The sequence below is a fragment of the Rhinolophus sinicus genome, linkage group LG05, assembly GCF_036562045.2.
Source record: "Rhinolophus sinicus isolate RSC01 linkage group LG05, ASM3656204v1, whole genome shotgun sequence".
Taxonomy (NCBI): Eukaryota; Metazoa; Chordata; class Mammalia; order Chiroptera; family Rhinolophidae; genus Rhinolophus; species Rhinolophus sinicus.
In genome coordinates this window covers 93,703,760-93,729,937 of record NC_133755.1, presented here as the reverse complement: position 1 = coordinate 93,729,937, position 26,178 = coordinate 93,703,760, and the positions used below count along the sequence as shown (strand labels likewise).

Here is a 26,178-nt window from a genome sequence, read left to right as displayed (position 1 = left end):
TACTAGCTAGGCGACCAAGGGTAAGTTACTTCAACTTTTTCTGCTTGTTATCTCATTTGTAAGCAAACTTTATTTCACAGGGTTAATTAAGACTAGAAATAAAGTATACAAAATGCCTGACACATTGAAAGTGTTCTACAATGGTAGTTATATCTATGATGTAACTCATTATTTCAGCCTTTTCTTAATCATAATATGCTTCCCTGAAAGATCATGAATTAAGTATAAATTTGGGTATTGAATGATATTTCTCACAGACTGTGATTAAAGTTCTGGAACATACTCCCAAAGTAAAAAACAAACAAACAAACAAAAGAACTGCCACAGAGACTTGATAAAACCTCTTAAAATTTCAAAGACCATTCTGCCTGTGTTGTTTTCCAGTAATCCAAATTCATTACCTGAATGAGCTAGGGCAAAAGTTTTCTTTTATCAGCTCTAATTCACTATTTTTCTCCACCAAATTTTGTATAGCAAGGGACTCAATTTTATATATTTGAAGTCCAAATGCTATTGTCTTTTCATACCAACAATATATAGTGTTTTTTCACTGTTGAAGTAAATACTCATCAGCTGGATATTTTATGTAAGTGATTGGATAAAAATTGATAGGTGCTAATTGACTCTGAAGGTGGCCTTTAAAACTCTTGGCATATTTGTGACTTCTTTGAAATGTGAAATTTCAGAAAAAGTATTTGCTAGTAGATGCAGTGGTAAACGTTGAAAGGCACACACCAGTGTCTTGTGACTTTGTGAGAAACGAGCTGACTAATTATGATTCACAACTAAGACTAGGCTTTAAGTACCTTATTTCCCCGAAAATAAGACCTAGCCGGACAATCAACTCTAATGCATCTTTTGGAGCAAAAATTAATATAAGACCTGGTCTTATTTTACTATAAGGCCCGGTATAATATAATAAAATATAATATAATACCGGGTCTTGTATTAATTTTTGCTCCAAAAGATGCATTAGAGTTGATTGTCCGGCTAGGTCTTATTTTCGGGGAAACTCAGTAGCTGGATTTGGGGAAAGGAAAGGGAAATATTTAACTTCCAATTAAATAAAATAGCTGCAGTTCGAATAAAGGGAGTTCCTGTGCTTCCTTGGAGTTTTGGCTTTAAGGAAGGGACTGGTTGGGCGAGCAGCAGACTTGAAGAAGGATTTGGATACTTGAGAGTAAATCACTAGATCTCTTTGGTGGTGCCTACAAGAAAGATGAAATTGGTTTGGATTTTGTTAAATGCAATTTAAGTAGACAGAAAGATTATCATCATAATGTATTGTTAAGGAAAAAGAAAGTTACTGAACTGTGTGTTTTTCATTAGGAAAAGCAAATGTAAACATGGGAAAATATAAACATAGGAAAATGAAAAAGCATAAGTGTTGAGGTTATGCTATTAAGTCTCGATGGTAGAATTAGAAGTGATTTTCTTTTTTTTAAAATCATTTTCTATAATAAAAACATTACTTTTGTGATTTTCAATATTTTTCAAAATGACAAACCTGAAGGGCGTAAGAGAAAGGATAGGTAAGGCTTTGTTTTATTGTGATAAATTGAGAGAGGGAACCAGCCTCATTTTAACTTAGGGAGAGCAGACAGTAATTTATGTGACAAGCTATTCTTCCTTATTAGGACTAAATGAGGTTCGTGGTGTTGTGTCAGATTTGCCAAAAACTCACCAAAATTACTTCATTATTGGTTTCTGCAAATCCGTCTTATTTCACTGTGTACACTCCGCAATCACTTAGAATTTAGACCCTGTTTTTGGAGTACTTTTCTGGGGGGAGATAGTAATGGTGGTAGACTATAACAAATGACTTTTTTATGTTTTTATGATCGTTCTGTTGAGTGCCCTCAGTGTTTATTGAGCACCTACTTTATTCCAGGCACTGTCATAGTTGCTGGGAACAGTGGGCCCAGTCTCCACGGAGGAGACTGCATATCAAGGAGAATGATTCATAACAAAAACCACTGGGTCAATGAATAGGAAAAAACACCTGGTCCCCAAGTGCCAAACTCTCGTACCTTTTAGTTCTTTCCTTGCTCTATCTCCTCTGTAATACAAAAAGATTCTAATGTCTAGTTTATGTTATTTAGTTTTTAAGAAACAGTGGCACCAAAGCATCTTACAGCTTTCTCTTTGGAGCTAGTGTAGCTTATGTGTTATGATGGAGGCCGAGAAGGCAATATAAAGCTTCTTGTTCCGTATTTTAATAATGTCCGTCATTGTCTAGCAACATTCTGAACCCAACTCTGACTCTTAATAGCCAGCGAACATGGATTTCTGGCTGCCAGCTGTTACTAATCACACAGTATGTAACTGTATGTTCATAGTTTATCTCTGAGATTTGTCGATTCAAACAAGAGAATCAGAATGCAGGGGGCATAATTGAGACTCATTCTTCCCATCTTATGATGGATTTGTATTCTTTGTGTATTGTGGTCCTGCTGGGGATTTGAGACTTTGCCCTAGGAGTTAATGGACTCTTAATGTGTAAAAACGACTGTGTGTGTGTGTGTGTGTGTGTTTAAAAAATGGTTAATGTTTTTTCCTATTCATGAGCCTGAGAGCACCTATCTTATGTTCCACTCAAAGGATTAGCCCATGTGCCTTTTACTTACCTCTGTCCAGAACAGCTTGTCCGTTATTAACCATGGTGGCCCATTAGACATTTTAAAAAAATTAATTAAACACATTCAGAGTCTTGACTTTTTGAAAATTTTATGCATTAAAAATTATATAGTAAAATTCACTTTTTGGGGTACTGTTCTTAGTGTTCTTTCTTTTTTAAGACTTATTTTTTTCGAGCAATTTTAAATTTATAACAAAATTGAGGGGGAGGTACAGAGATTTTCCACATATCCCATGCTCCCACACGGGCATTGCCTCCCTCATTATCAATGTCACTCACCAGAATGGCTTATTTCTGATGTCCTTATACTGACGCAATCATAATTATCCAAAGTCCATTGTTTATCTTAGGGTTCACGCTTGGTGTTATGGGTTTGGACAAATGTATAATTACATATATTCATCGTTATAATATCATACAGAATATTTTCACTGCCCTAAAAATCCTCTACACTCTGCTGTTTATCTCTTTCCCCCTCTCCCACCCCTGGCAACCACTTTTTATTGTCTCCAGAGTTTTGCTTTTTCAGCATCTGATATAGTTGGAATCATACAGTATGTAGCCTTTTCAGACTGGCGTCTTTCACTCAACAATATGCATTTAAGTTTCCTCCATGTCTTTTCATGACTTGATAGCTCATTTGTTTTTAGCATTGAATAATATTTCATTGTCTGGATGTACCACAGTTTCTTTATCCATTCACCCACTTGACTCTTGATTTGAGGTATAAGTCATATTTTTCAGTACTCTCTTCTTTGAAATTCAACACCTGAACTGAACCCAGTTTTCTAGAATTCTATCTATTCTTCCCTACCATGAGCATTTGAAGAGGCAGCAAAGCAGTCGGACAGTAGTTGCAAGTTACTAGGACTTGGCCAAAGCTATTTTAAAAATCAAAACAAAACGAAAACCTAATACAACATTCCAAATTGTATGTTAACCCTTTTTCCAGTCTTTTACTTTGATTTTTTTTTCCCTGTAGCTTTATTTAAAGAAGTCTTTTGTAAGTTGCATATATTTAAGGTTTTTAACAAATCTAGTCTGACAATTACCATTTAATTAGGGAATTTCAATGTGGTTATATTTTTAATGTAACTACTCATATTTGGATTTAAATCTACCATCTTATTTGTTTTATATTTGTCCTGTCTGTCCTCTTTTATTCCCCCCTTTCCTTTCTTGCCTTCTTTTGGAGTAATCAGGTATTTTTTTATTATTCCACGTTTCCTCTTCTATTAGCTTTTTAGTTACACATTTTTTACTTTACTCTTAATGGATACCATGGAGCTTATAATACGCACACTTAAATTATGAGAACCGTTTTATAAATGTCCACTTTTTACTGTTTCCAAACAATATAATAGCCTTAGAAGACTTTAGTCCTATTTATTCTTCTATTGCATTATGTGTTTCATTGTCATGAATTTTAACACTACACATTTCTTAACCCCCAAAAGGCATAATTATTATGGTATTACACGGTCAAGATTCACGTAGATTTACCTGCAGATAAATATGTTCTATTGTTCTACATTCCTCCCTGCAGCTGCAGCTTCTACCTGAGATCATTTTTCTTTGGCCTAAAGAATACTTTCTGTCGGTTTCCAGCAATAAACTCTGTTTTTCTTTGTCTGGAAAATGCCCACTAAATCAGTCGCATTATTTGCCCTTGGTTTTTGAAAGATAGCTAGAAAATAGAATTTAAGTTCAATAGTTATTTTCCTTCAGTACTTTTATGCCTGGGTTTACATTTCGCCTGCTTACAGCAAAGGAGATGATGTGATTTTATTTTTAAATCTGTATTACATAACCAGTGATGTGCGCAATATTGTATCATGTACTTTGGGCAATGCAAAGACAAGTGATTAAGACAAAGTGCCGACAAGGAAGCTTACAGTTGAATGGGAGAAAATACATAATTTAAGGGGTGGGGGGGCGTGCTGGGTGTACAACTAACTAATCAGTCTTTAAGGCTCCAAATCGGAACAGCAGTGCAGAGTTGTGTGCCAGGTTAAATTCATGTCCTGGCATCATCTCACTTTGGTGACGTTATGGCCTCTCTGCCTCAGTTTTTTTGGTGACGTTATGGCCTCTCTGCCTCAGTTTTTTTCCTGAGAAAGTGGGAACACCATGAGTGCGCCTGCCCTGTGAGCTGTTGTGAGAATTATGTAGGACCCACGGTCAGCATTTAGAGAATGTGGCCTATTAATAGTTGCAATTATTCTCATGCTCTGGAGGCAAGAGAGATGGAAGAATGTTCCTAACTAGCTCCACCTCACACACATAATAGATCCTTTAAATCCTGAACACCGAGGGTTACTTAGTGTCAGGTGGAGAGGTGCTCCCAGTTCCAAGACTGCTTAAAGAAGACGGTGGAACTCAAGGATTGCTATCTGGGTTTAGTGCCCAAGAATTGGAAATTCCAGCTAGTTGTAAATATTTATTCCTTACTGCCTGAGCAAATGTTCCTAGGCTGGCAGGGATGTTTTCTCTAGTGAAGAAACAGGTGATGGTATGTATGAAGATAACAGCCTGCTGCTGTCAGAAAAAGGGAAACAAAATTGAAGAACTGAATTTCTAGGTTTTCTTTTGTATGTGTGTTTTCCCCATTTCTTTTAAGGACTTCCTATATTTAGATAGGCTTAAACAGTGCAATTCCCCCCCCACCCCCCCGTCCCCTCTGCCTCGCCTTGAAGGGGTGGACTTGATTTTCTCTATAGGAAACCTTGGCCAAACAATTTTGTTAATTCAGATTTTTCTGTTTAAAATGGGATTTCAATTAAATTGAGGTAAATAGCATGTTAAACTGTAAGATATAAAAAAGTGAGGTATTAATGTGATGTTTAGTGGCTAGGTTCAGGAGTAATTGTGATTTGAATTCCAGCATTCTTTTATTGTTTCATTTTGAAAAAGGGAGGAAAAGGAATTTTATGTACATTTAAAAATGATAATATTAAAAGCAACTATAATTTAAAATAATATTAAGTGTTACTTTAGCTGTCTACGTTGACCAGAGATTTACAAATATAAAGAACTCCGGTGCAGGGGAGTTGGGTATTTTATCCTTCTTCCCCTCCTTCCATAAGATTAGATAGATTAAAACTACACTGTAAGTTAAACAACTAGTGGAACTGAAGCCAATATTGTCATTGTTGTTGACTTGTGTGTACTAGAATGATTCTTTGTTAGGGGATCTTAATCCTTTCCAGAAACCATGAAGAACTCTGGGATAGAGTTCTCTCTCGTTCTCTCTCTCTCTCTCTCTCTTTCTCTTTCACTCACTCACTCTTTCTCTTGACTACAGTAGACTCTGTGTTGGAGACTGGGTGGCTTTGCTCAGTATAATCAACTAGGAGATTCTTCACAGTGAGAAGAGCATTGGGCATTCTCTTTGGGCGAGGACAAAACCACTGCTTCTGCTGCTGAGGGAACTACAGTTAACTGATGTTTTGCTTACCAGCTGCAGGATGCAGCTGTCCTTATCTATGGTCTGACTGAGACTAGCTAGTTTCAGAAATTTAATATAGTGAGGTCGAATTGAAGCAAATACCAGCTGTACATTTAACTGTTGGCTTTTTGACCATTCAAATTTGTCTTTGACTTTAATTTGCCAGTTGGTCATCTCTGAGAAAATAGGGATTCTTGTCCTAAGGGCTTCAGATGTTAGCTAAACTTGAATGTATCTAGCCCTTGCCCTCTGTTGCATTACCACATAAATAGAGGGACATTTAAGGTCAAGTTAGGTAATTTGGAGGGTGTGGTTGCAGGCTCTGGGGTACTTCTGGGATGGTGAGGAGGAGACATTGTAAAAAGATTGTAGTCCACACAATAGGCCCAGGTACATTTTAGGATGCTTGTGTTTAAGGTGGTCATTGTGTACAAAGAAATGATGTCTATGAATAAGCCTTTAGACTTTTAATGACCTTCAGGCTGTTCTACTTATTATAGTTTAAGGTTTCAGTTAGTCAACAACTTTTTGTCACACACCAGCTGTGTGCCTGGTATTATGTAAAGAAGAAAAATGGCCCCTGCCTTTCATAGCTCACTCACTGAGATGGAGACACTTATGCAAATAATTGCACGTCAGTGGGATAATAGAAGTGTGCATGAGGAATTATAAGATAGTATCAGAAGGCAGGGATACCTGAACCTCCAAAATATACATACGAAACAAGAGCAGATACATACTTGTCGATTTGAAAGTTGTTAAAAACAAAAACAGACTGTAGTTTCTTTCAAGAATGTATTTTGGGGGGCGGCTGGATGGCTTAGTTGGTTAGAGCGCGGGCTCTCAACAAGGTTGCTCGTTCAATTGCCATCATGGGATGGTGGGCTGCGCCCCCTGCAACTAAAGATTGAAAACGGCGACTGGACTTGGAGCTGAGCTGCTCCCTCCACAACTAGATTGAAGGACAACGACTTGGAGCTGATGGGTCCTGGAGAAACACACTGTTCCCCAATTAAAAAAAAAAAAAAAAGACTATTTTGGTCTTCTCCAAGACTTTCCCATCTGGTTTCTGCCCAGGGAGCCCCACCTGCTTTTTCACACTAAGGGATTCTCAAATCTTTGACTCTGCAAAGAAGTTCTGATTTACTTAGAACCTTGTTTTGTTTTGCTCAGTAGCAAAACAAAAGGTTATCAGAAACTTTTCAATGTTCTGCAGTAGTAAACAAAGTACAGGAATAAGGTTGTAATGTGCCACTGACGTCAAGTGCTGGAATTTGAACTTTGAATCTCCAAGAACCAATAGAAGGGACTGACAAATTGAACAATTTGGTTTTGTTCCTCTGGATTGGGTTTGAATCTGCTTTTGCCACCCATTGTGTGTCCTTGGGCAAGTTCCTTTACGTCTCCAAGCCTCAGTTTCTTCATAGTTGCCTTGTAAGGGTCTGGTGAGGACTAGAGATGGTGAGTATATATACTAGAGCTAGTGCAATGCCAGCCCTGCACTTGACAGATAGTAGGGGGCTCAGTAAAACTTAGCTACTATTTTCTATGTTAGAATTTGAATTCCACTTTTGCCTTTTTTGACTCAAGAGCAAATAATACCAGTCTACTTTCAATAAATGCACATTAAAGAGAAAGGGAAGCAGCGTTTGCTGAGTGTTGTGTCCCAAACATTTACCAGATGCTTTACATCTGTGCTTACCTCACAAGCTTCATGGTCCTGCAGAGGTATATGTCGGTAGTAGAGTTGAGATATATTTCTATGTTTTGTTGAATGCTGTGTCAGTTGTAAGATGTACCAGTATTATATATACCACTAAGAAAGAAAGAAAAACAATACCAATTATAGTTGTAAGATCATCCCTATTTCAGAGATGTTAAAATGTAAAAAATATGCATCATAGAATTAATGAAATATGGCAGTTGAGCTTGAGGTATACAGGTTATAAAAAGAAAAATCTGGGAAATAGATTCGGTCGTCTTGCTGTCCCTCCCCAACACACACATACACACATGATTTTTTTTTCTTTTCTTTTTTTGGGTAGCCTTTGAGGATGAGATGGTTTAACACAAGCAATTTATTTAGCAAATATTAATGGAACACCCATTGTGTTTTGAGCTCTGTAATTGGCACTGGCACTAGAGGTACTCAGCGAAGCACACATGCACAGAAAACAAAACATAAAAACAGAGAACTATCCCTCCAGATGCTGACAGTTTCATAGGAGGGATAGGTAGGTTAGCCAAGCTTTAGAATATATTCTGTGAAACTGCTATATAGAGGAGGTGAGGTGATATTTTATTTTTTTCCTGAGACATGGTGTCTCAACATTCAGAAAAGCCTGAGTCTATTAGTGGATAACATTTTCCAGCTCTTTAATCCACACCCTTACTGGCTTTCTCAAAAAGTGCATTAGGGGGAAATCAGAATCAATATTGTAAAAAGAAGCTTATTTTCTCCATCAATTACCAGTGCTGAAGATCACATTTTCTTTTCTTTTAAGCCAAAACTCATATCTGGATAAAGCTTAGTAGCTTCCAGTTTTGTCCACGCTTCTCCATCCTATGTTTGTGAGATTGTCTCTTGATCTGTTATAACCAAAGTGCCAGTAGTGGGTACACTCATTGAAGAGGAATTGCATCACGGTTAGAAGTAGGTTTTGTTATACACCAGTTAGTTTCAACATTTTAATTGCTTATTCCTCACTATTTTCTTGAGAGAGACAGCTGTTACTCATGATTTTCCCATTAAAAAATTGTCACAGAGGCAACTTTGAGTTCTCCACATTTGGGCTGAGTCAGGGGATAGGCTAGAATGACCAACCTAAGAATGGCTTATCGCCCCCAAAAAAGGAAACTAGAGGAAAAAAAAGGAAACTTTTTGTGTGTGTTTATAATCACAAAACTTGGTAAGGCTCTTCTGAGAATAATATAAAACACAGAAATCATACAAGAAAGATTTAACTGCTTAGCAGTAAATATACAAGTCAGAAAACATGCAAATCTAAAGACAAAATAATAACGGAGAAGTTGTTTGCAACATAGGATATTTTGTTAAAAAATGAAGAGCTTTTACAAATGAATTAAGAGACCAACAACCCAAAAAGAAAAATGGGCAGTCTGTGAATAAGACAGTTCACAGAAAAAGAAAGGCTCTTAAAGGTATACAGATTTTTTAACTTGATGCAGAATAAGGAAAATTCAAAGTGAAACCTACACTGAGATACAATTTTTACCTCTCAGATGGCAAAGAGGGAAAGGTATGACACCATTCTTGTGTTGTGAGGGAACAGAAAGAACAGCATCGACTGCTAATGGGTGTGTACAGTAAGCGCAGTCCCCATGGAGGCCACCTGGCGTTATCTACCAAAGTACATGTCAGTTGACCACTTGACATTCCACTTCTAGGAATATGTCCATGTATTCCCACATATGTCCCACATATGTGCAGAATGATGCAAGTGCAAGTATTCATTATAGCATTATTTGTAATAACAAAAGAGTGGAAGCAACACAATACCCTTCAGTAGAAGATTGGTTTTGTAAGCCATAGGACATCCATACAGTGGAACAGTATGAACTTGTCAAAAACAGTGAGTCAGCTCTTTATATGCTAACCTCAGAACTGTTTTAAATGGAAAAAGACAAATGTAGAGTAGTGAGTATACTGTGCCACCATCTTGGAAAAAAAATTGTAAAAAACAAAAAAAGAAGAGCTGGGGTGGGGTAGACTATGTGTACCTATTTATTGGTGTAAGGGCAGACTGTCTTTGGAAGACTGCATAGGGAATTGGTAACAGTAGTTAACACTCTGGTGTGGAACTGAGTTGCTGAGATCTGGAAGCCAGAGGTTGAAGTCAGAGGTTAGTGAGACAGTTATTCTTCACGGTGTCCTCTTTTGTACCTTTGGAATTGTGTACCACATATATTTGAATTCTAATGGCACCAATCCAACTAATCATTCTATTAAAGAACGCTAATTTAATCAAATTTGCCAAATTCAAAACCCTTGAATCACAGATGAGCTTGAGCCTTCTTACGTCAAGGTCATGAGTTTTCCTATGAACTTTCTATCCTCCACAGTGACTTAAGATATGCTTATATGATCCGTGCAACTTTTTCTCATAGTTAGAGTTGTCCAAAGGATTTTTTGGGGAAAGCCTTCCTAATACTATGTTTCATTGAGTGACATTTAGCGAAACCCAAGTCATTTCTAGCAGTGTTATCTCCTCATGTAAGGCTCAATAGTACATTTGAATGTGAGTGGGCTCCGGCTCTGAACCAAGGGAGCCCACGTACTAATCCGCACTTCCTTTGTTGAGAAAGCCAGGGAGTGAGTCAGCTCAGGGCTGTAAATTAGTGTTGATGTCAGCGGCCTGGACAGTTTGCAGACACATGCCCCAGCAGCTGGGCAGGGCACAGTCTCCCTTCCTCCTCCCTCCGGAGCCAGCTGGTTCTTACCAGCTTTGGCAGCTTTGTGCAGCTCTACTTGTTGTGACTTCCTGTGGTTTTTCCCCAGGCATCCAGAGAAGAATTCTCTTGCTTAGGGCAAGGGTTGGCCACCCACACCTTGACTTAAATGTGAGTGGATTTGTAGCCTTTGGGATTCTGTTTTGAAATCCTCTTACAAATGATCAGAATTAGCAGAGGACATATATACACAAGAATATAGCCACTGCCTTGATTAGGGCCTAGGGTACTGAAGGGAGAAACACGCCATGGCCAGCTAACCTAGGCTCAAGTTTAAGTGTAGTCTTAAGTGTTAAGGTTGCAGTTGAAACAAAATCCTTTCATTATCCTATGCTTGGACAGATCTAGGGTAGGTAAGAGGTTTTTTTTGTTTTTTTGAAATCCCCAGTGGTTTTGGCATTTTTCAATCAAGTGAATTCTGTGAGCCTCCTGAGTGTTGTGGCTGCTTGCTGGCAGGTTGTGAAAGAAATCATGAGGCAGGTAGAAATTAAGAAGGAAGATTTGTTCAAGTATTAGGTAGAGGTTAGAAAATGTAAGAGGAGCAGGGTGGGAGGGGGTCCACAGTTCCTACAGAAAAAGCTCATCACTAGCTTGGATTAACTGCCTTCAGCCACGTATCTGTTTTAACAACAACAGAAGACAAGACATGGTCTGGAGCAAGACAAGGATCTGAGTCAACAGGTCTCCACCCATTTTACTAGGAGGGCAGGCTCTCCTGTGGAAGAGCATGCCCCAATTTTCCCGCCAAAGCAACATGTAATTCCCTGACTCCACCCAGCAAACTTTAAGTCCTTGGGACAAGGGCTCTCTGGACCTTACTCCTTGCTCTCTCCACCTTTCTCTCTCTCTCCTCCCCCACCCCCTCAGCTAGGCCCGTTCTCTTCCCTGAGAACTATCACTAATCAACCCTGCTTGCATATTAATCAGCTTGCTGACCTTTGGTTCTTCACTGCGTCTGCAAGAAGAACCGGGACTCCAGTAACAAAAGTGAGAGGAGGGTCGGCTGGGCAGAATCTATTAGAGACTACAGCCCTGAGTTTTTGTTTGATCTGAAGTTTTATATTTTCTAACCAGATGTAAATGGCTTCGGCCTGTACGTAATGAAATCTATCACGTTCAACTTGGTCCGTTGGAGTGCGGGAAGGAAGGTGTGGTTAAACTGGTTAGGGCAACCTTGGTATATGTTTTGTAAATTTAAGTTGGAGCCAAGAGTGGATCCTATACAGATGTAAAAACCTCTCCCAAGTTACCATGCCAGGCTTGCAAGGCCGAAAGAAACAGAAATATTGAAACTCGTATGCACAATAAATGTATAGTAAACAGAGTCAGGTTTGGTGAAAGGAGGACAAGAAAAAAAAAAAAAAGCTTGCAAAAAGTCCCAAGCTAAATTACACTTCTTAAATGAAATTCTACCAGAAGTCCAAATCTCAAAAAGAGAAGATTTAGTACCACCATTACAATCTACCCTGTCTTGTCACTGAGTGTGGGTGAGTTCGTTCTACAGGCCCTGCTGTTGGCTCCCCGCTCACCTGGGCAGTACATGGTGTTCACTCAGCTCTGCAATCTCTGTGGTCTGGCACAGGGGTTTCCGGGGAAGCTGAGCAGGGCATCTTGGCATTGTCCTCCTGTCCCTGCTTCCATCCCATGATCTCTAATGACTCCAGGGAGATCTAGACAGCATAAGGCCAACAGTGTCTACTTGCCAATCGTTGATTTAGATTTGTGTTAGTGCTGTTCCCTACTTATGCAGTGGAAGCCCCTTCTTGCTCCTTTTCTTGTGGTCTGGGCTGGGCAGCAGAAAAAGAAGGAAAGATCCCAAAAGACTAAACAATCAGAAGACTAGGAAAAGTTTGGGGAATTTTTGTCATAAGGCTATTTGGCTCTTAGCCTACCTTTTTAATTTATTTTCCCAAGGTTTAAAAATAAGACTTACACAACAAAGTAAAGTTGAAAGCACAGTACAAGCACCACCCATAAACCTGCCACCTAGATTCAATAATTATTCACATTTTGTCATTTGGCTTTATAGACTATATATGTGAGTGTATATTTCTAGTTCATATTTCTATTTCTAAGACTTGCTCCAAATTTCTTACAACTGATAACCCTTCTTTTAAGAATTAGCATCTTCCCATTTTCTTCTTTACTTTTTTCTTTTTGTTTGCAAAAAAAAAAATTTGCTGAGTAAATTTGGATTATTCTTGCCCAAATCCCTATTCTGGGTTGCATTCAACAAGAATTCACATTCAAAAAAATAATCTAAGTCATTGTTTCCTGCCATCTGGACTTTAAAGAAACCTGCCTATTTTTTCCTTTTTTGTTGGAGGCAGTATATTTGTGTTGTATTTTTTCTTAATTAAATTTATTGGGATGACAATTGTTAGTAAAATTACATAGATTTCAGGTATACAATTCTGTATTACATCATCTATAAATCCCATTTTGTGTTCATCACCCAGAGTCAGTTCTCCTTCCATCACCATATATTTGATCCCCCTTACCTTCATCTCCCACCCCCCACCCTCCACCCCCCTTACCCTCTGGTAACCACTAAACTATTGTCTGTGTTTATGAGTTTCTGTTTCTCATTTGTTTGTCTTGTTCTTTTGTTGTTTTTGGTTTATATACCACATATCAGTGAAAATCACATGGTTCTCTGCTTTTGCTGTCTGACTTATTTCGCTCAGCATTACACTCTCAAGATCCATCCATGTTGTCACAAATGTTCCTATATCATCTTTTCTTACCGCTGAATAGTATTCCATTGTGTATATATACCACAACTTCTTTATCTATTCATCTATCACAGGACATTTTGGTTGTTTCCATGTCTTGGCCACCGTAAACAAAGCTGCAGTGAACATTGGAGCACACATGTCTTTATCTATAAATGTTTTCAGATTTTTTGGGTAGATACCCAGGAGAGGGATTGCTGGGTCATATGGCAATTCTATTCGTAATTTTTTGAGGAACCTCCACACTGCCTTCCATAACGGCTGCACCAATCTGCATTCCCATCAACAGTGGATGAGGGTTCCTTTGTCTCCGCAGCCTCTCCAACACTTGTTACTATTTGTCTTGTTGATGATAGCCATTCTGACTGGGGTGAGGTGATATCTCATTGTGGTTTTTATTTGCATTTCTCTGATGATTAGTGATGTTGAGCATTTTTTCATATGTCTATTTGCCATTTGTATGTCCTCTTTGGAGAAATGTCTCTTCAAGTCCTCTGCCCATTTTTCAATTGGGTTGTTTGTTTTTTTGTTGTTGAGTTGCATGAGTTCCTTGTATATTCTGGACATTAGCCTCTTATCGGAGACATTGTTTGCAAAACTCTTCTCCCATTTTGTTGGTTGCCTCTTTATTTTGTCGATGGTTTCTTGTGCTGTGCAGAAGCTTTTAAGTTTCATATAGTCCCATTCGTTTATTTTAGCTTTTACTTCCATTGCCTTTGGAGTCAAATTCATAAAATGCTCTTTGAACCCAAGGTCCATAAGTTTAGTGCCTATGTTTTCTTCTATGCAGTTTATTGTGTCAGGTCTTATGCTTAAGTCTTTGATCCATTTTGAATTAACTTTGGTACATGATGACAAATAGCAGTCCAGTTTCATTCTTTTGCACATGGCTATCCAATTCTCCTAGCACCATTTATTGAAGAGGCTGTCTTTGCTCCATTGTATGTTTTTAGCTTCTTGGTCAAAAATTATCTGTCCATATTTATGTGGTTTTATTTCTGGGTTCTCAATTCTATTCCATTGGTCTATGTGTCTGTTTTTCTGCCAATACCATGCTGTTTTGATTATTGTAGCCCTGTGGTTGCGTTGTATTTTTTAAAGGGAGAAATCATGGTATACAGGTATTCTTCGGTATCTGAACATAGGAACTGAATAAGATTCAGATAAATTTTTTGAGATAGAAGTTGATAACCATAATTATCTGAACACTCATTTATATCTGAATTCCTGTAAACATAGGGACCTAGTAGATTCAGATATCAAGAGATACTTATGGCAAGGAGGATAGTACTTATTTTTATCAAAGCCCAACTGCCCATGCCTACATAAACTTATAGGAGGTCAGGAAATCTAATTTGATCTTGATTACATGAACAGCCGGGTTTAAAGCAGGGGAAACAAGTTTGAAACAGCATAATCCCTAAATAATTGTAGTTACATATTTGTGTCAATACCTTTGAGATAAACCTTTAGTGGAAATGGAATTTGTTTTTTTAAATAGTCACTGATCTGTTAGGATCTGAAATATTTAGTTATTGGTTACAGTTAGTGTCTGGAATTTACAGAATCTCCCACCTTGATCTCAGGACAATCGTCCAGCCAGAGTGTAAGCTCTGCTATTGAGCTTACCCTGCTTCTGGCCCCTTCACTCTGGCTGAGGAGCCAGGGTAGGTCCTTTCAGTCAGGTGATTGTTTATATTGAGTTTACAGGATTTGTCAATTTCTCTCAATGCAGTGGGTCCAAAAGTGACATGGCTCAGCAAAGAGGATTATGTGAAACTAGACAGTTCTGATCTTGAATCCTGGCTCAGTGACCTTGGGTTGGTTACTTAAACCTCTTAGAGCCTCACTTTTCTCATCAGTAAAATGGAGCTAATAAGTGCTACCTTAATAGCAAATAGATTACATGTTTCATGCTGGATCATTTAGCACAGTATTAATAATGGCTTATTTCTTAAAGTCCCTTTTTGTTTACAGGATCTTAGTAGCAAGCTGGTCAACTCAGATGGAATAGCAATTAGTTTCATTCAATTTAGCAAATGGGCTTTTAAAAACCATTATTAATGTGATGGAAATTTTCACAAATGTAACAGAATTCTTCCTTCTTTCTAAGTATTAGATGAGGTCTGGAGGCTTTTCACTGTGTACAGAGCTTTCTTTTTGAGTCTGTCAGGCCTAGCTGGCTACAGAGGGGGAAAAAGGGGAGCTTGGGAGAATCCAACTGGGTAATGGAGCCATGGGGTTAAGTTGAACCATTTTAGCAGATTGGCAAGGAGTATCCAGGCTGAGTAATTAATGCTTCATTTCAGGGGGTCACTGAGGCATCAAAGTTGTTAATTAGTTTTATGAAAACAGATTGTGCAACCACAGGGAGATTGTAATTGGGTAGTAATTGAAAAGAACTCAGTGGTAAACTTTAGTTGAATGAACCAGTTGGGTGTAACTTGGAACGAAAAAGGGGAGTTGGGGTAGTGGCTAGGGTGGGGGTCAAGAATGAAATAGCAATAGTGAGACAAACAATAAATAAGACATCATTTGAACAGACACGACCTAGTCTAACCTTCTTTTCATTTAGAAATGAGGAAACAGGTCTGAGGAGGGAAGTGGTTCTTTTAGACCACCACACAGCTAGTTAGTGGTATATTTCCTTTCTTCCCTTGCAATGATATTCCAGGATGTTCATGACTTCGATTTTTAGGAGTTGACTGTGGGGAACATGAAATGCATACTGAAAAAATGGCTTCTGAGGCCAGAGTTCTTTGGCACATCTCTGTTTGCAGAGTATATTCAGGAATGCTGTTAGATCATAGGAGACAAGAAAAGTAATTTCAAAATCTTCTTTCATGTATATGCCATCCTTGCCATGGGTGAAGCTCGGAAGGATTTTCCTTTACTGTTTGTTCATGGTTCTACCATCCCCAGGGGCTAGAAAAACACTTCAACTTTCCACACTGTGTCATCTGTGGAAAGACCAGGCTACAGGGAAGTGATTGGTTTTGGGTTTGATATTAAAGAGGAGACTTATTTCTGAGCTTCAGTTTTTGGTTGTGATTTGGTTGAGAACCCAGAGTGGGCACTTGGGTTCTGGGGTTCTGGTTGAGGTAGGAGTGAGGGGTTGCAAGGACACAGCCGGAAATGGCTCATTCCATTACACAACCCCCGAATATAAGTTTAATCATTGTTCTCACAAACATGCTACAAACCTGTGTAGCCCAGAAACTCACTCATTTCGATCAATAAATATCCTGTTATACTAATCCATTTGGATGGGTCTTCATACTCTGGTTCTGGGAATCAGAAAAGAAAGTAGTCAGGTCAGCAAGCGAGCTAGGTGTGACTCAGATGTTGAGTCAGGTGAACCATTTATCTCTTCTTTTATCAGTTTGGACTAATAAATACAGTATCTGGAACGACTGAGTGTACTTGCATGGAAACGAATCGGGAAGACATTTGGGGCTCATTTGGCTAAAATAAATTGCATGCTCTTGAAGTTTACACAATAGATCCATCTGTTTTTGGCGGCTCGGGGAGCTCTTTCTTCATTATTCCTGCCCCCTCCCCTTTTGGTCTGCCTTACTGTCTGTCTCTACCTCATTTCTCAATTGAGTCTTGCAAGTTAGCACGATTACCTCATGGCTATAAAACAAAAAGAACCATACTTTTCAAGTGTCTCCAAAGGGACTTCAGATATCTCTCTGGATATATTGCCTTCACTGGTGAAATTTTCCCGGAGGCTGTTCTTTTAAGTCTTAATATCTGTCTCACTGCAACAAGGGGGGGGGGGGGGAAGCCTTGCTCTTTGGTGCCGGGGAACATTTAACAGAAGTATAGAGAGGAGCTCAGCCAAGAAGATGATCTTCCAACTGTCCTGTTTCTTGGCTACCGATATAAATAAGAGCGACTGCAGCCACAACATTTTCAAGTTAGCAGAAGGAAAATATACTTATCAGTGGTGACTGCTTTTAAAAATAACATTTATTGTTTTTCTAATTATAAAAAGTTAAGATGTCCCTGTAGAGAATTTGGAAAGCTCAAAGGAGCATAAGGAATACATTAAGTTACTCATTTTGTGAATGTTTTGATAACTTTATGCTCAAAGCCTTTTGTAAGACGATAAGACCCTCTTCTGTGGAAATCTGCCTTTCTTGTTTAGAGTATCTGTCTTCTCTTTTAGTATCTAAATCTTATAAGTGTTCTGCATTTGCTATAAACTCAGTACTGAACCATGAACTTTCTGAATTAATAAAATAAAAAATTAATTTATTACAAATATCCTGATGACTCAATTTCTGGTTAGAGATACCACAGATGACACAATGCTTGAGTTGCAGTGTTGCAAACCAATTTTGATGGATGTTGTAAATATTAAGGTAAAGGGAGGAAAGAAGTCAGTTTGTGGGAACAAAATTTTTTTTTTTTTGGTGGGGGGAATTAACAGTCAATTTTATTGGGCTCAGACCAGGAATCCATGGGTCTTGAGGACCTCTGTGTATCTGTGTTTTCTTCTCCATGTTCTTTTTGGCCTATTTCCGTAGCCTCATGAGCTGTATTTTTTCTTTTGGTAATGAATCTTGGCCTTCTCCTTCCTCTTCTCCTCCACAGTGGCTGTAACTGCCTGGTACTTCAGCCAACCTCATGAGCCAGGCACCTTACGTAAGCTAACTTATGTGTAGGCTTCAGGCGCACAACCTTGAGGGCGGCAGGAACCACCATTCGCTTTTTCTTGTCATCGGGTGGTGGGATCCCATCAAACATCTTGAGGGGGTCCAGGGTGACCTAGCCCCTCTTGGTCTTGAGGGGTAGCGTGCCTTGCTCGGTCCGCCAACAGATGCGGCTGGAAGCTCAGCAGTGGTAGGGGCCTAAGGATGGGTTGGGGTTTATCCGCTTGCAGAGGGAGACCAAGTACTTTAACTAGAAATTGCTAGAAATGTTGATGCCCTCACAGCGCACGACTACCACCTTTGGGCCCGGCAGTACCTGCTTGGCCATGATGGCTTCCAGGTGGCCCAGGAGATGACCTCAGGCATGGAGCACCAGACCCTGCCCCTCTGCCATCCTCGACAGCCATCTGGGAAAGCGAGCAATTCTTTTTCTTATAGAAAAAAAATGTAAATAACTTTAGAGAAATCTGAAATTCAACCAACTACTGGTTATCCTGCATAAAGTGAGGAATACCATACTCAGTACCTGAATTAAGATTTTTCTAGAAGAATCATTTTAAATGGTTTCTGGCTGTTGCTGTACTTTTTAGCTCCAATGTGGCAATGCTCAAACCGTTCCTAGGGGCATTTTTCATATTACAAGAGAGCCATCACTTCAGCATTCTGTCTTTACAAGTTATGTTGGAAATCATGTGCTTAATTTCCATTGATAGGATCCTTTGGCAAAAGTGGGGGAAAATTAAATATTTAAAGTTTTGAACTGAGTGCAGGAAATAGGTGGGTGGACTTCTTAGTCTATTGACATGTGATTTGTGGGTGGGAATTTCTTTTTGAAGCAAGAACAGTGCACTATATTGACTGACCATGTGGTCCAATGCAATGTCCCTGAGAAACAGAGTGTAGACAAGTGCTCTTTGTCTGAGTGAATAAAAAACGTGTATTGGCATGAATGGCCATGTGCATTTTTGGGGAGGAGGGGCACATGCCCGGGCCTATTGAATTAAACATTTAAAAGCATATGCATAAGATAAAACTTGTCTGTGGATCAGAAGGGGATCCTCTGGGAATACGTGTTATCCAAGTTTTCAACTTGCACTGGAAGCATAAGCAGTGTGTGGGTGGCTGGATAGAGGAAAAACGCTGTTGGAACCTTAGACGTGTCCCATAATCAGTGGTCTTCAGAATCTGCAGCCAGTTGCAAGAACCTCTCCGGCCTTAAAGGCTGTAAAAGAGGCCGTCATGTTTGCTTTGTGTGTTTTACAACTATTCAACGTAATGCTTTGCAATGAGGATCAATGTCTTCCTGATGGAGGAGCTTGAAGTTTCTCTTGACATGGGTGAGTGGAGTCATGAGGGTTCTAATGAGCGGTGATTAACAGCTCTGGGAAGAGTGCACATCACTTCCTGAAGCCTGCCCTGTGTGATCTCGCCACCGGGCTTCCAGATTTTCATCTGTGCCGAAGAGCCAATAAAAAGATAAAAGTCAATGGACTGAAAATGCCCCACATGCCTGCCAGAGTTCTAGAGTATAGTGTTGAACAGTAGGGCCAAGTAGAGATGTCAAGCAGACTTGAGATGAGCCCTGGCTTTCACCCTCTCTGTACTTTAGTCATTTCACCTGGAATGGGGTGCTTCCACCTATCACTTCCTCCATCTCCACTGTACACCTGGGACAGCCATGATTATACCTCACCTGACCACTGTAACAGCATGCCAACTGTTCTCCCTGCTTTGATTCTTGTCTCCCTAAAATCCATTCTCCACACACCAGTCAGAGTGGTCATGAAGCTCACTATCTCCATCGGAAACCATCTTCTTCGCTTGCTTCTTTTTATTGTCTCTCTGGCGCCCACTCCAGAACACAAGCTTCTCACGCATGCTCTCCATTATATGCTTAAGAGTTGATACACTGACTCCAGACGGGTGGGCCTCACTCCTTCTAGCCGCTTTTGCCTCTGCTGCTCTGTTCTCATTCTTTCAAAGTTTTATTTAATTCCTGAGCTAGTTTGAAATGGGAGTCAGGAAACCAGGATCTAGTCTTAGTTCTGCCACTTACTGGTTGGGAGCATTTAGTTAAGAAAATCACTTAACTTCTCTAGGCCTCTGTTTCTTTATTTGTGAAAAGAAGGTGTATTAGTTTTCTTGGGCTTCCATAATAAAATACCACAGACTGAGAAGCTTAAACAACAGAAATATATTTTCTCACAATTCCAGAGGCTAGATGTAATACACTAGATATTATGTAAGACCTTTTCTGGCTCTACAGAGTTATATTTTAAGTTGGAGATCTTCCTCTTCGCTTCCTTGTCCAGTTCCACTCCTGTGAGGTAACAGCTTGGTACACAAGCTTCCTAATTTTTAATGCTCATACATATCCTCACATATATTTTTAAAGGATTTAAAAGTGCGTGTGTGGTGTGTTTGTGTGTATGTGTGTATCTAGCAATAACTTAAGAACTGTCAAAATGGGAGAATTTATCTCTAAAATATTAAATGGAACAAAAACTAGCGTCTGAGAAAAGATTTTAGTTTCCTTTTTCCGTATAATTTTTAAGTATATAATAAAACTTTTTTTTTTTGTTCTCTCCTACAGCTGGAAACTGACAAACTGGCTCTCCCGATGAGCCCCAGTCCGCTCAGCCCGAGCCCTATCCCCAGCCCCAACACGAAACTTGAGAATTCCGCTCTCCTGACCGTGGAGCCCTCCCCCCTGGAGAAGAACAAGGGCTTCTTCGTGGATGAGTCTGAGCCCCTTCTTCGCTGTGACTCTACATCCAGCGGCTCCTCTGCATTGAGCAGGACGGGCTCCTTTATTACCAAAGGTGCAGACATTCTTTAAGCCTCCCCCCACCAAAGCCCCCAGGGTTTCTCCCTCTCCACTCCCACAGTCCAGTAGTAGTTGAATCATTCTAGGACAGGAAGACCTGTCCTAGACTGCAAGATAAGGCTGGCCTGAGAGAAAGCACGTCGTTAGCCAGTGGGGACATGCCTAGAAAACCTTTACAGCTCTTCACTGCCTGGCTGAGAGTCTGCCGTCCAGGGTCTCCAGTCACCCTTATCTCCTGAGCTATCAAATGCGTGTTTCAGGGAAGGTCTGATAAAAAGTAGTCTGGCAGGTTTTTTTGAAAATTATTTACCAGGCTTGCAGAGCCAAGGATTTAAAGTACTAACCTATTATGAGTATCTGAAGTACGTATAGGTTTTAGGGACTCAAAGCATAGGTTTTTTAGTGACTTGAATGCAAATTTGCTGTTAAGCTTGATTGCATATAATAATGTTTTAAACATTATGGATTGGTGCTTTGATGTATAATTTGCCACTTTCAGTTTTTAATAGGAGGGTAGAGAATTAGCAAGTACACTAGACTCATGACGTTTTTGTTAGAAATTTTCTAGTTTGTTTAATTCCAGCTATATTTTAGTGAGAGGGTTATGTTTTATGTTATAGTTTATATGTTTATAAAATCTGTTCTATTTTACATATTTATATTTTATACATTTTATACACTTCACGTATTTATATTTACTTAAAATTTGTGTAAAATGTATTTTAGTGTGTACTTTGTTACATATTATATTATAGAGAAAGCTTTTTATACTAGTAATAAAAGTTATAATTCCTTACTCCATTGTAAGGTGTGACCCAAGAAACACTGTTTTCTTGTGTGCTTTTGCTCTTAGCAGTTTAGTCTTAAAATATAGCAACATAGTTAGAAAGTCATATAAGCACATTACAAGTGACTTGGAATTTTTGAGGGGAAAGGGTGGGAAGTTTTTATTTTGTTTTAGTTTTTCAGTTTTTTAACACATTGCGTACGGCAGGGTTTAAATCCCTCATACCCCTCTGTTCCGGCAGGTTTTTAAAAGAAACTACTTTAAAATGCACTCTTCTCTTTAAAGCGTAAATGCTTCTATGTCATTTATTATTTTTCTATAAATAATAGATTCTACAAATAAATTATTCTATAAATTATTCTATAAATAATTATTCTACAAATAATTCAATAAAATATGCAAAGTAAAAAGAGTCAACAGTAAAAACGAGAATTCTCGTTATCCGTCCTTAACGCATGGCTCAGAAAAAAAACGAAGATTCTCGTGATCCGTATGCAACGTGTTAAAATATTATAGCATTCTCCGGAGTTTTAGAAGAATTTAGAAGAAGTTCTTTAGGTGTAGCAGACGTCATGTCAAAGGACACATCAACAACGCGTTCAAGTTCAATTAGATCCTTGTCTGATCCACATTGGGCAAATCTTGTTATTGTGTGCACAATGCAAGTAATACAATGCAAGTACAATACAATCCTGTGTTGTTTGAAAGGTGCCAGAGGTCCTCTCCCTCTCTTTGGGGTGGGGTGGGGATAGACTGGGGAGGCAGGAGCTATCACTCTTCCTTCTCCTCCATGACCGCCCAGTGCAGTCCCTTTACAGCTGTCCCCTTCTCTTCCCTGCAGAAAAGAAGGACACAGTGTTGCGTCAGGTACGCCTGGACCCCTGCGACTTACAGCCTATTTTTGATGATATGCTCCACATTCTGAATCCAGAGGAGCTGCGAGTGATTGAAGAGATCCCTCAGGCTGAGGACAAGCTGGACCGGCTATTTGAAATTATTGGAGTGAAGAGCCAGGAAGCCAGCCAGACCCTCCTGGACTCTGTTTATAGCCATCTTCCCGACTTACTGTAGAACTCAAGGGATGCTGCACTCTGGAAATGACTCATTTTAGGGACAGGGTGTTTTGTTTTGTTTTGTGTGTGTGTGTGTGTGTGTGTGTGTGTGTGTGTGTAACAGAGTATATGGCCAGTGTTTTGAGCTTTCTTGTTTTCTTTTTTTTGAACCCTTCTGGGAAGTTAGTTTATAAACCTTTTCAAGGTGTAACTGTTGCAAAATACCCACCACTGACGTTTTTTAGGTTCCATATTTTCTGTTTTGCCTTACGTATTTTCAAAATTATTCTGTGCACTTTAAATTCACTTAAACGTGCCACAAATGCAGTGTGACTATTCCAGCACGCTGGATTGTGAGCCTTTTCTTTAAAAATGTAATGCCATCTTGTGAATTCTGTACGCTGTCGTCGTGTCTCAGATCCACACCTACTTGTTTTATTCTTACTATTTTTTTTTTTTTTAATTATATGTCATTTACGGATTTTTCTTAAGGGTTAAGGAAATGTAAGACCCCACTGAGTTACTGTAATTCAATTAGATTTTGAGTTATCTTTTTAATATGCCTTGTTGTATAGTTCATATTCATGGCAGAAACTTGACCACACTGTTGCTGATTGTGCGGTTTTCATCTGGACACCGTGTAGAATGCTTGAGTACTTGTGCTCCTCTTACACCAATATGCTCTGGGCTGGAGACATGAAATCCTCGCGCCATCAGAACTTGCTATTTAAGTGGCTTCACAACTAGGCCACCAAAGAACTTGAACTTCATCTTTTAGGGATTGAGCTGTTTTGGAACATATTGCTGCACTTTGGAAAGTCACCATTGAGTGCCAGCGGCACCTTTTCCATAGGGAATTTGCCCAGCTTTGCTTTGAAGATGTCTTATTTCTTTTTATACACACATAGTTGATAGGTCCAGTCTGCCCTCCGAGACCACCAGCACTTGGTCTTGGTGGATGCCTTCATTACCTGATCAATTTAAGTAAAAATGTCTGCAGCTGTAAGGACTCTTGTCTGATATATTTGCAACTATGCTCCCACTTATAAACATACTCTCTAAAGCTCAGTTGCCAGATTCTAATGCAAAGGTGGTGTGGAATCCCTTTGTGTGGGCAGGGTTTGTGGATAGTGGTAAGGGACTGATATCAGAAAAATGCCTTCAAGTGTACTAATTTATTAATAAATATTAGGTGTTTGTTACTTGAGTCGTTTGTGTATATTTATTTAATCCTTGCCTTGTACATGTGCCTAAGTTACAACTCTTTGAAAATATGTATATTCTAAAAACCTCATAATTCTAATCTATATCATGTAAATCAGCAAAGGTTTGTGTCTGAAAAAGTACCAGGAGATTCACAGAAAAAGACTACCAAGCATGAAATGACCAAGCATTTTCTAGTCTTTGGGGGTAAGCCTGAGGCTCCTGTTTTGAGATTGTTCCTATTTTAAGAAATGAGGATTTGGGGGTGGAGAGGTACAAATGGTAAGTAGGCCTTGGAATGTATTCATCTTACTCATTTCCACCTAAGATATTTACCACTTGTGGGACGGTCTATAAAAGTTCACAGGCTTCTCTATATGAAACCTCACTGCCCCCGAGTAATTTCAAGGGTCTTTCTTGGCAGTAAGGCAGGGTGAAATCTTATGGTAGGCTATATTACATTATATTTATTATATTTCATATGTTATCACATTGCTTAGCTTGGGAACCCTGGCTCTATAGAATTTCCAATGGCCAGAACCTTAGCAATTTTGAGTTCCTATTTCAATGAGAAACTGGAAATAGAGAACCCTGTCTGAACACCTTGAAACCCATGTCAGTGACATTACAGGGGTTTTCTGGTTTCATCCACTTCCACGTGGATGGTTTCTAGAGAACTATCCTGGTATTTGGTTTCACTGGCTCTCAGGCTAGGTTTTCCCTCTTTTGTTGACAGAAGATAGGAACTCTTCACATACACACAGGCACACACAAAGCAAACTAAAATGGGTGATAGATGGTAGTGGGGAAGACAGATTTTGTATTTCAGAGGATTTCAGGACTGCCACTTACTTATTGTGGGCATGGAAAACAATGAATGAATGCAAAAATGTTATGGTTATTAAGTTTGTAAATTATTTGTAGCTTGGGGATGCTTTTATTAATTAATCTTTACCCAGCTTTATACTTTCCAAAGTGCTTTTTACATTATCTTACTGAGTCCTTACAAGTATCCTGTAAGATAGGTACTATTACTGTACCCATGCAATATGAGAAATAGGCTTATAAAGGTTAAGGAGCTTGCTTAAGGCCCTACAGCATAGTTCTAGAGATCAGACTTGAATCTGAATCCAGCCAAGGCTGTGTATGCAGGACTAAACTAGAACATCTCTGGGCTCAAACAGTGGGTGATGAGATCACAGGGATGATATTTATCTGGGTCATAAGTAAAGCCCTATAGTTAAGTTCAATACATAATTGTGAAAATATAGGAATGGGGTGGCATCTCTTAGAGACCCAGAGGGAAAGGGACATAGGAGTCGTGGTTAAACAGAAGCTTAATACTGAGTTAACATGATACATAGCTTTTCTAAAAACAAAACAAGATAGAATGCAACCTCCAGCTGCAGGATTAAAAAGTATAATAATGTTCTGATCAGAGTTGATAGTCTCATTTGTATACCGCGTTGCTCACTTTGGAGGTTCTCTCTGCTTTGAGCTGCCGTACTTTGAGGGGTATGCTGGACTGGAAGGTATCCAACGTGGGGGTAACCAGAAGAGTAAGAAACAGAACGAGGAGCGATTGTTGGGGAATCTAAGCCTGATGGTAAAGATCATATAGGCAAGGGAAAGACTACCTTCAGTTCCTTAAAGGGTTAAGGAAGAGCATTTTTCTCTAGAGAGTAATATTGTTTCCTCCAGGCCAACTTAGGCTCAATGCAGAGCAGCTTTTAAACAATTAAATTGGGCTGCTTTTCAAAGGAGATAGCATGATGCCTACTCTGGGACAAGGAGAGCGTGCGTCAGTGGTTCACCACCTTTTGTATAAACAACCAGATTCCCAGAGATGATGAATCAGGAAGTTTGTGGTGAAGTCCAGAACGAACTTCACACTTCTTTTCTTGAAACCCTCGTTGGGCCACACTTTGAGAAAGTGCTGTAGATCCTTGCCACTGGGGACTGGGGACCAGCAGAATCACAAAACCTGGGAACGTGTGAGAAATGCATAATTTCAGGCCGCTTTGCTGTGCTCTTTAAACTTGACCGAACAAATGAAACACCTGGGTATCTTGTTAAACTGCAGATCCTGTTTCAGTTGTTAGGTGAGGGGGCTACCGAGGTGAGATGGATGCCGCTGGTCTCCAGATCCCACCGAGTAGCCTGGGATTATGCGTCGGTTTCACGCAAAGAGTAGAGATAATAGGGGAGCGTACACCAATCCCACACGAGAGAAGTAAATAATTCCTGATGATCCAAAGAAACTTCCAGAGTTAAGCAATCCTGGGCAAAATCTACAGCAGTAGTTCTCAGTCCTGGTTGTACGTTGGAATGAAAAGCGGGGGAGCTTGGGAAGTGCA

General features: G+C 39.4%; 1 protein-coding gene and 1 pseudogene across 1 annotated transcript in view; one reads left to right on the top strand and one right to left on the bottom strand.

The window, feature by feature from the left end:
• TNFRSF21 (TNF receptor superfamily member 21) overlaps positions 1-23,825 on the top strand; it is a 66,808-nt gene extending 42,983 nt beyond the window's left edge. Inside the window, exons 5-6 of the mRNA XM_019734754.2 lie at positions 20,546-20,774; positions 22,408-23,825. Coding sequence (XP_019590313.2) covers positions 20,546-20,774; positions 22,408-22,637 — 459 coding nt within the window. The 3' untranslated portion in view covers positions 22,638-23,825. The remainder of the gene's footprint in view (positions 1-20,545; positions 20,775-22,407) is intronic.
• On the bottom strand, positions 17,745-18,475 carry LOC109448950 (large ribosomal subunit protein uL13; annotated as a pseudogene).
• Positions 23,826-26,178: the final 2,353 nt, after the last annotated feature.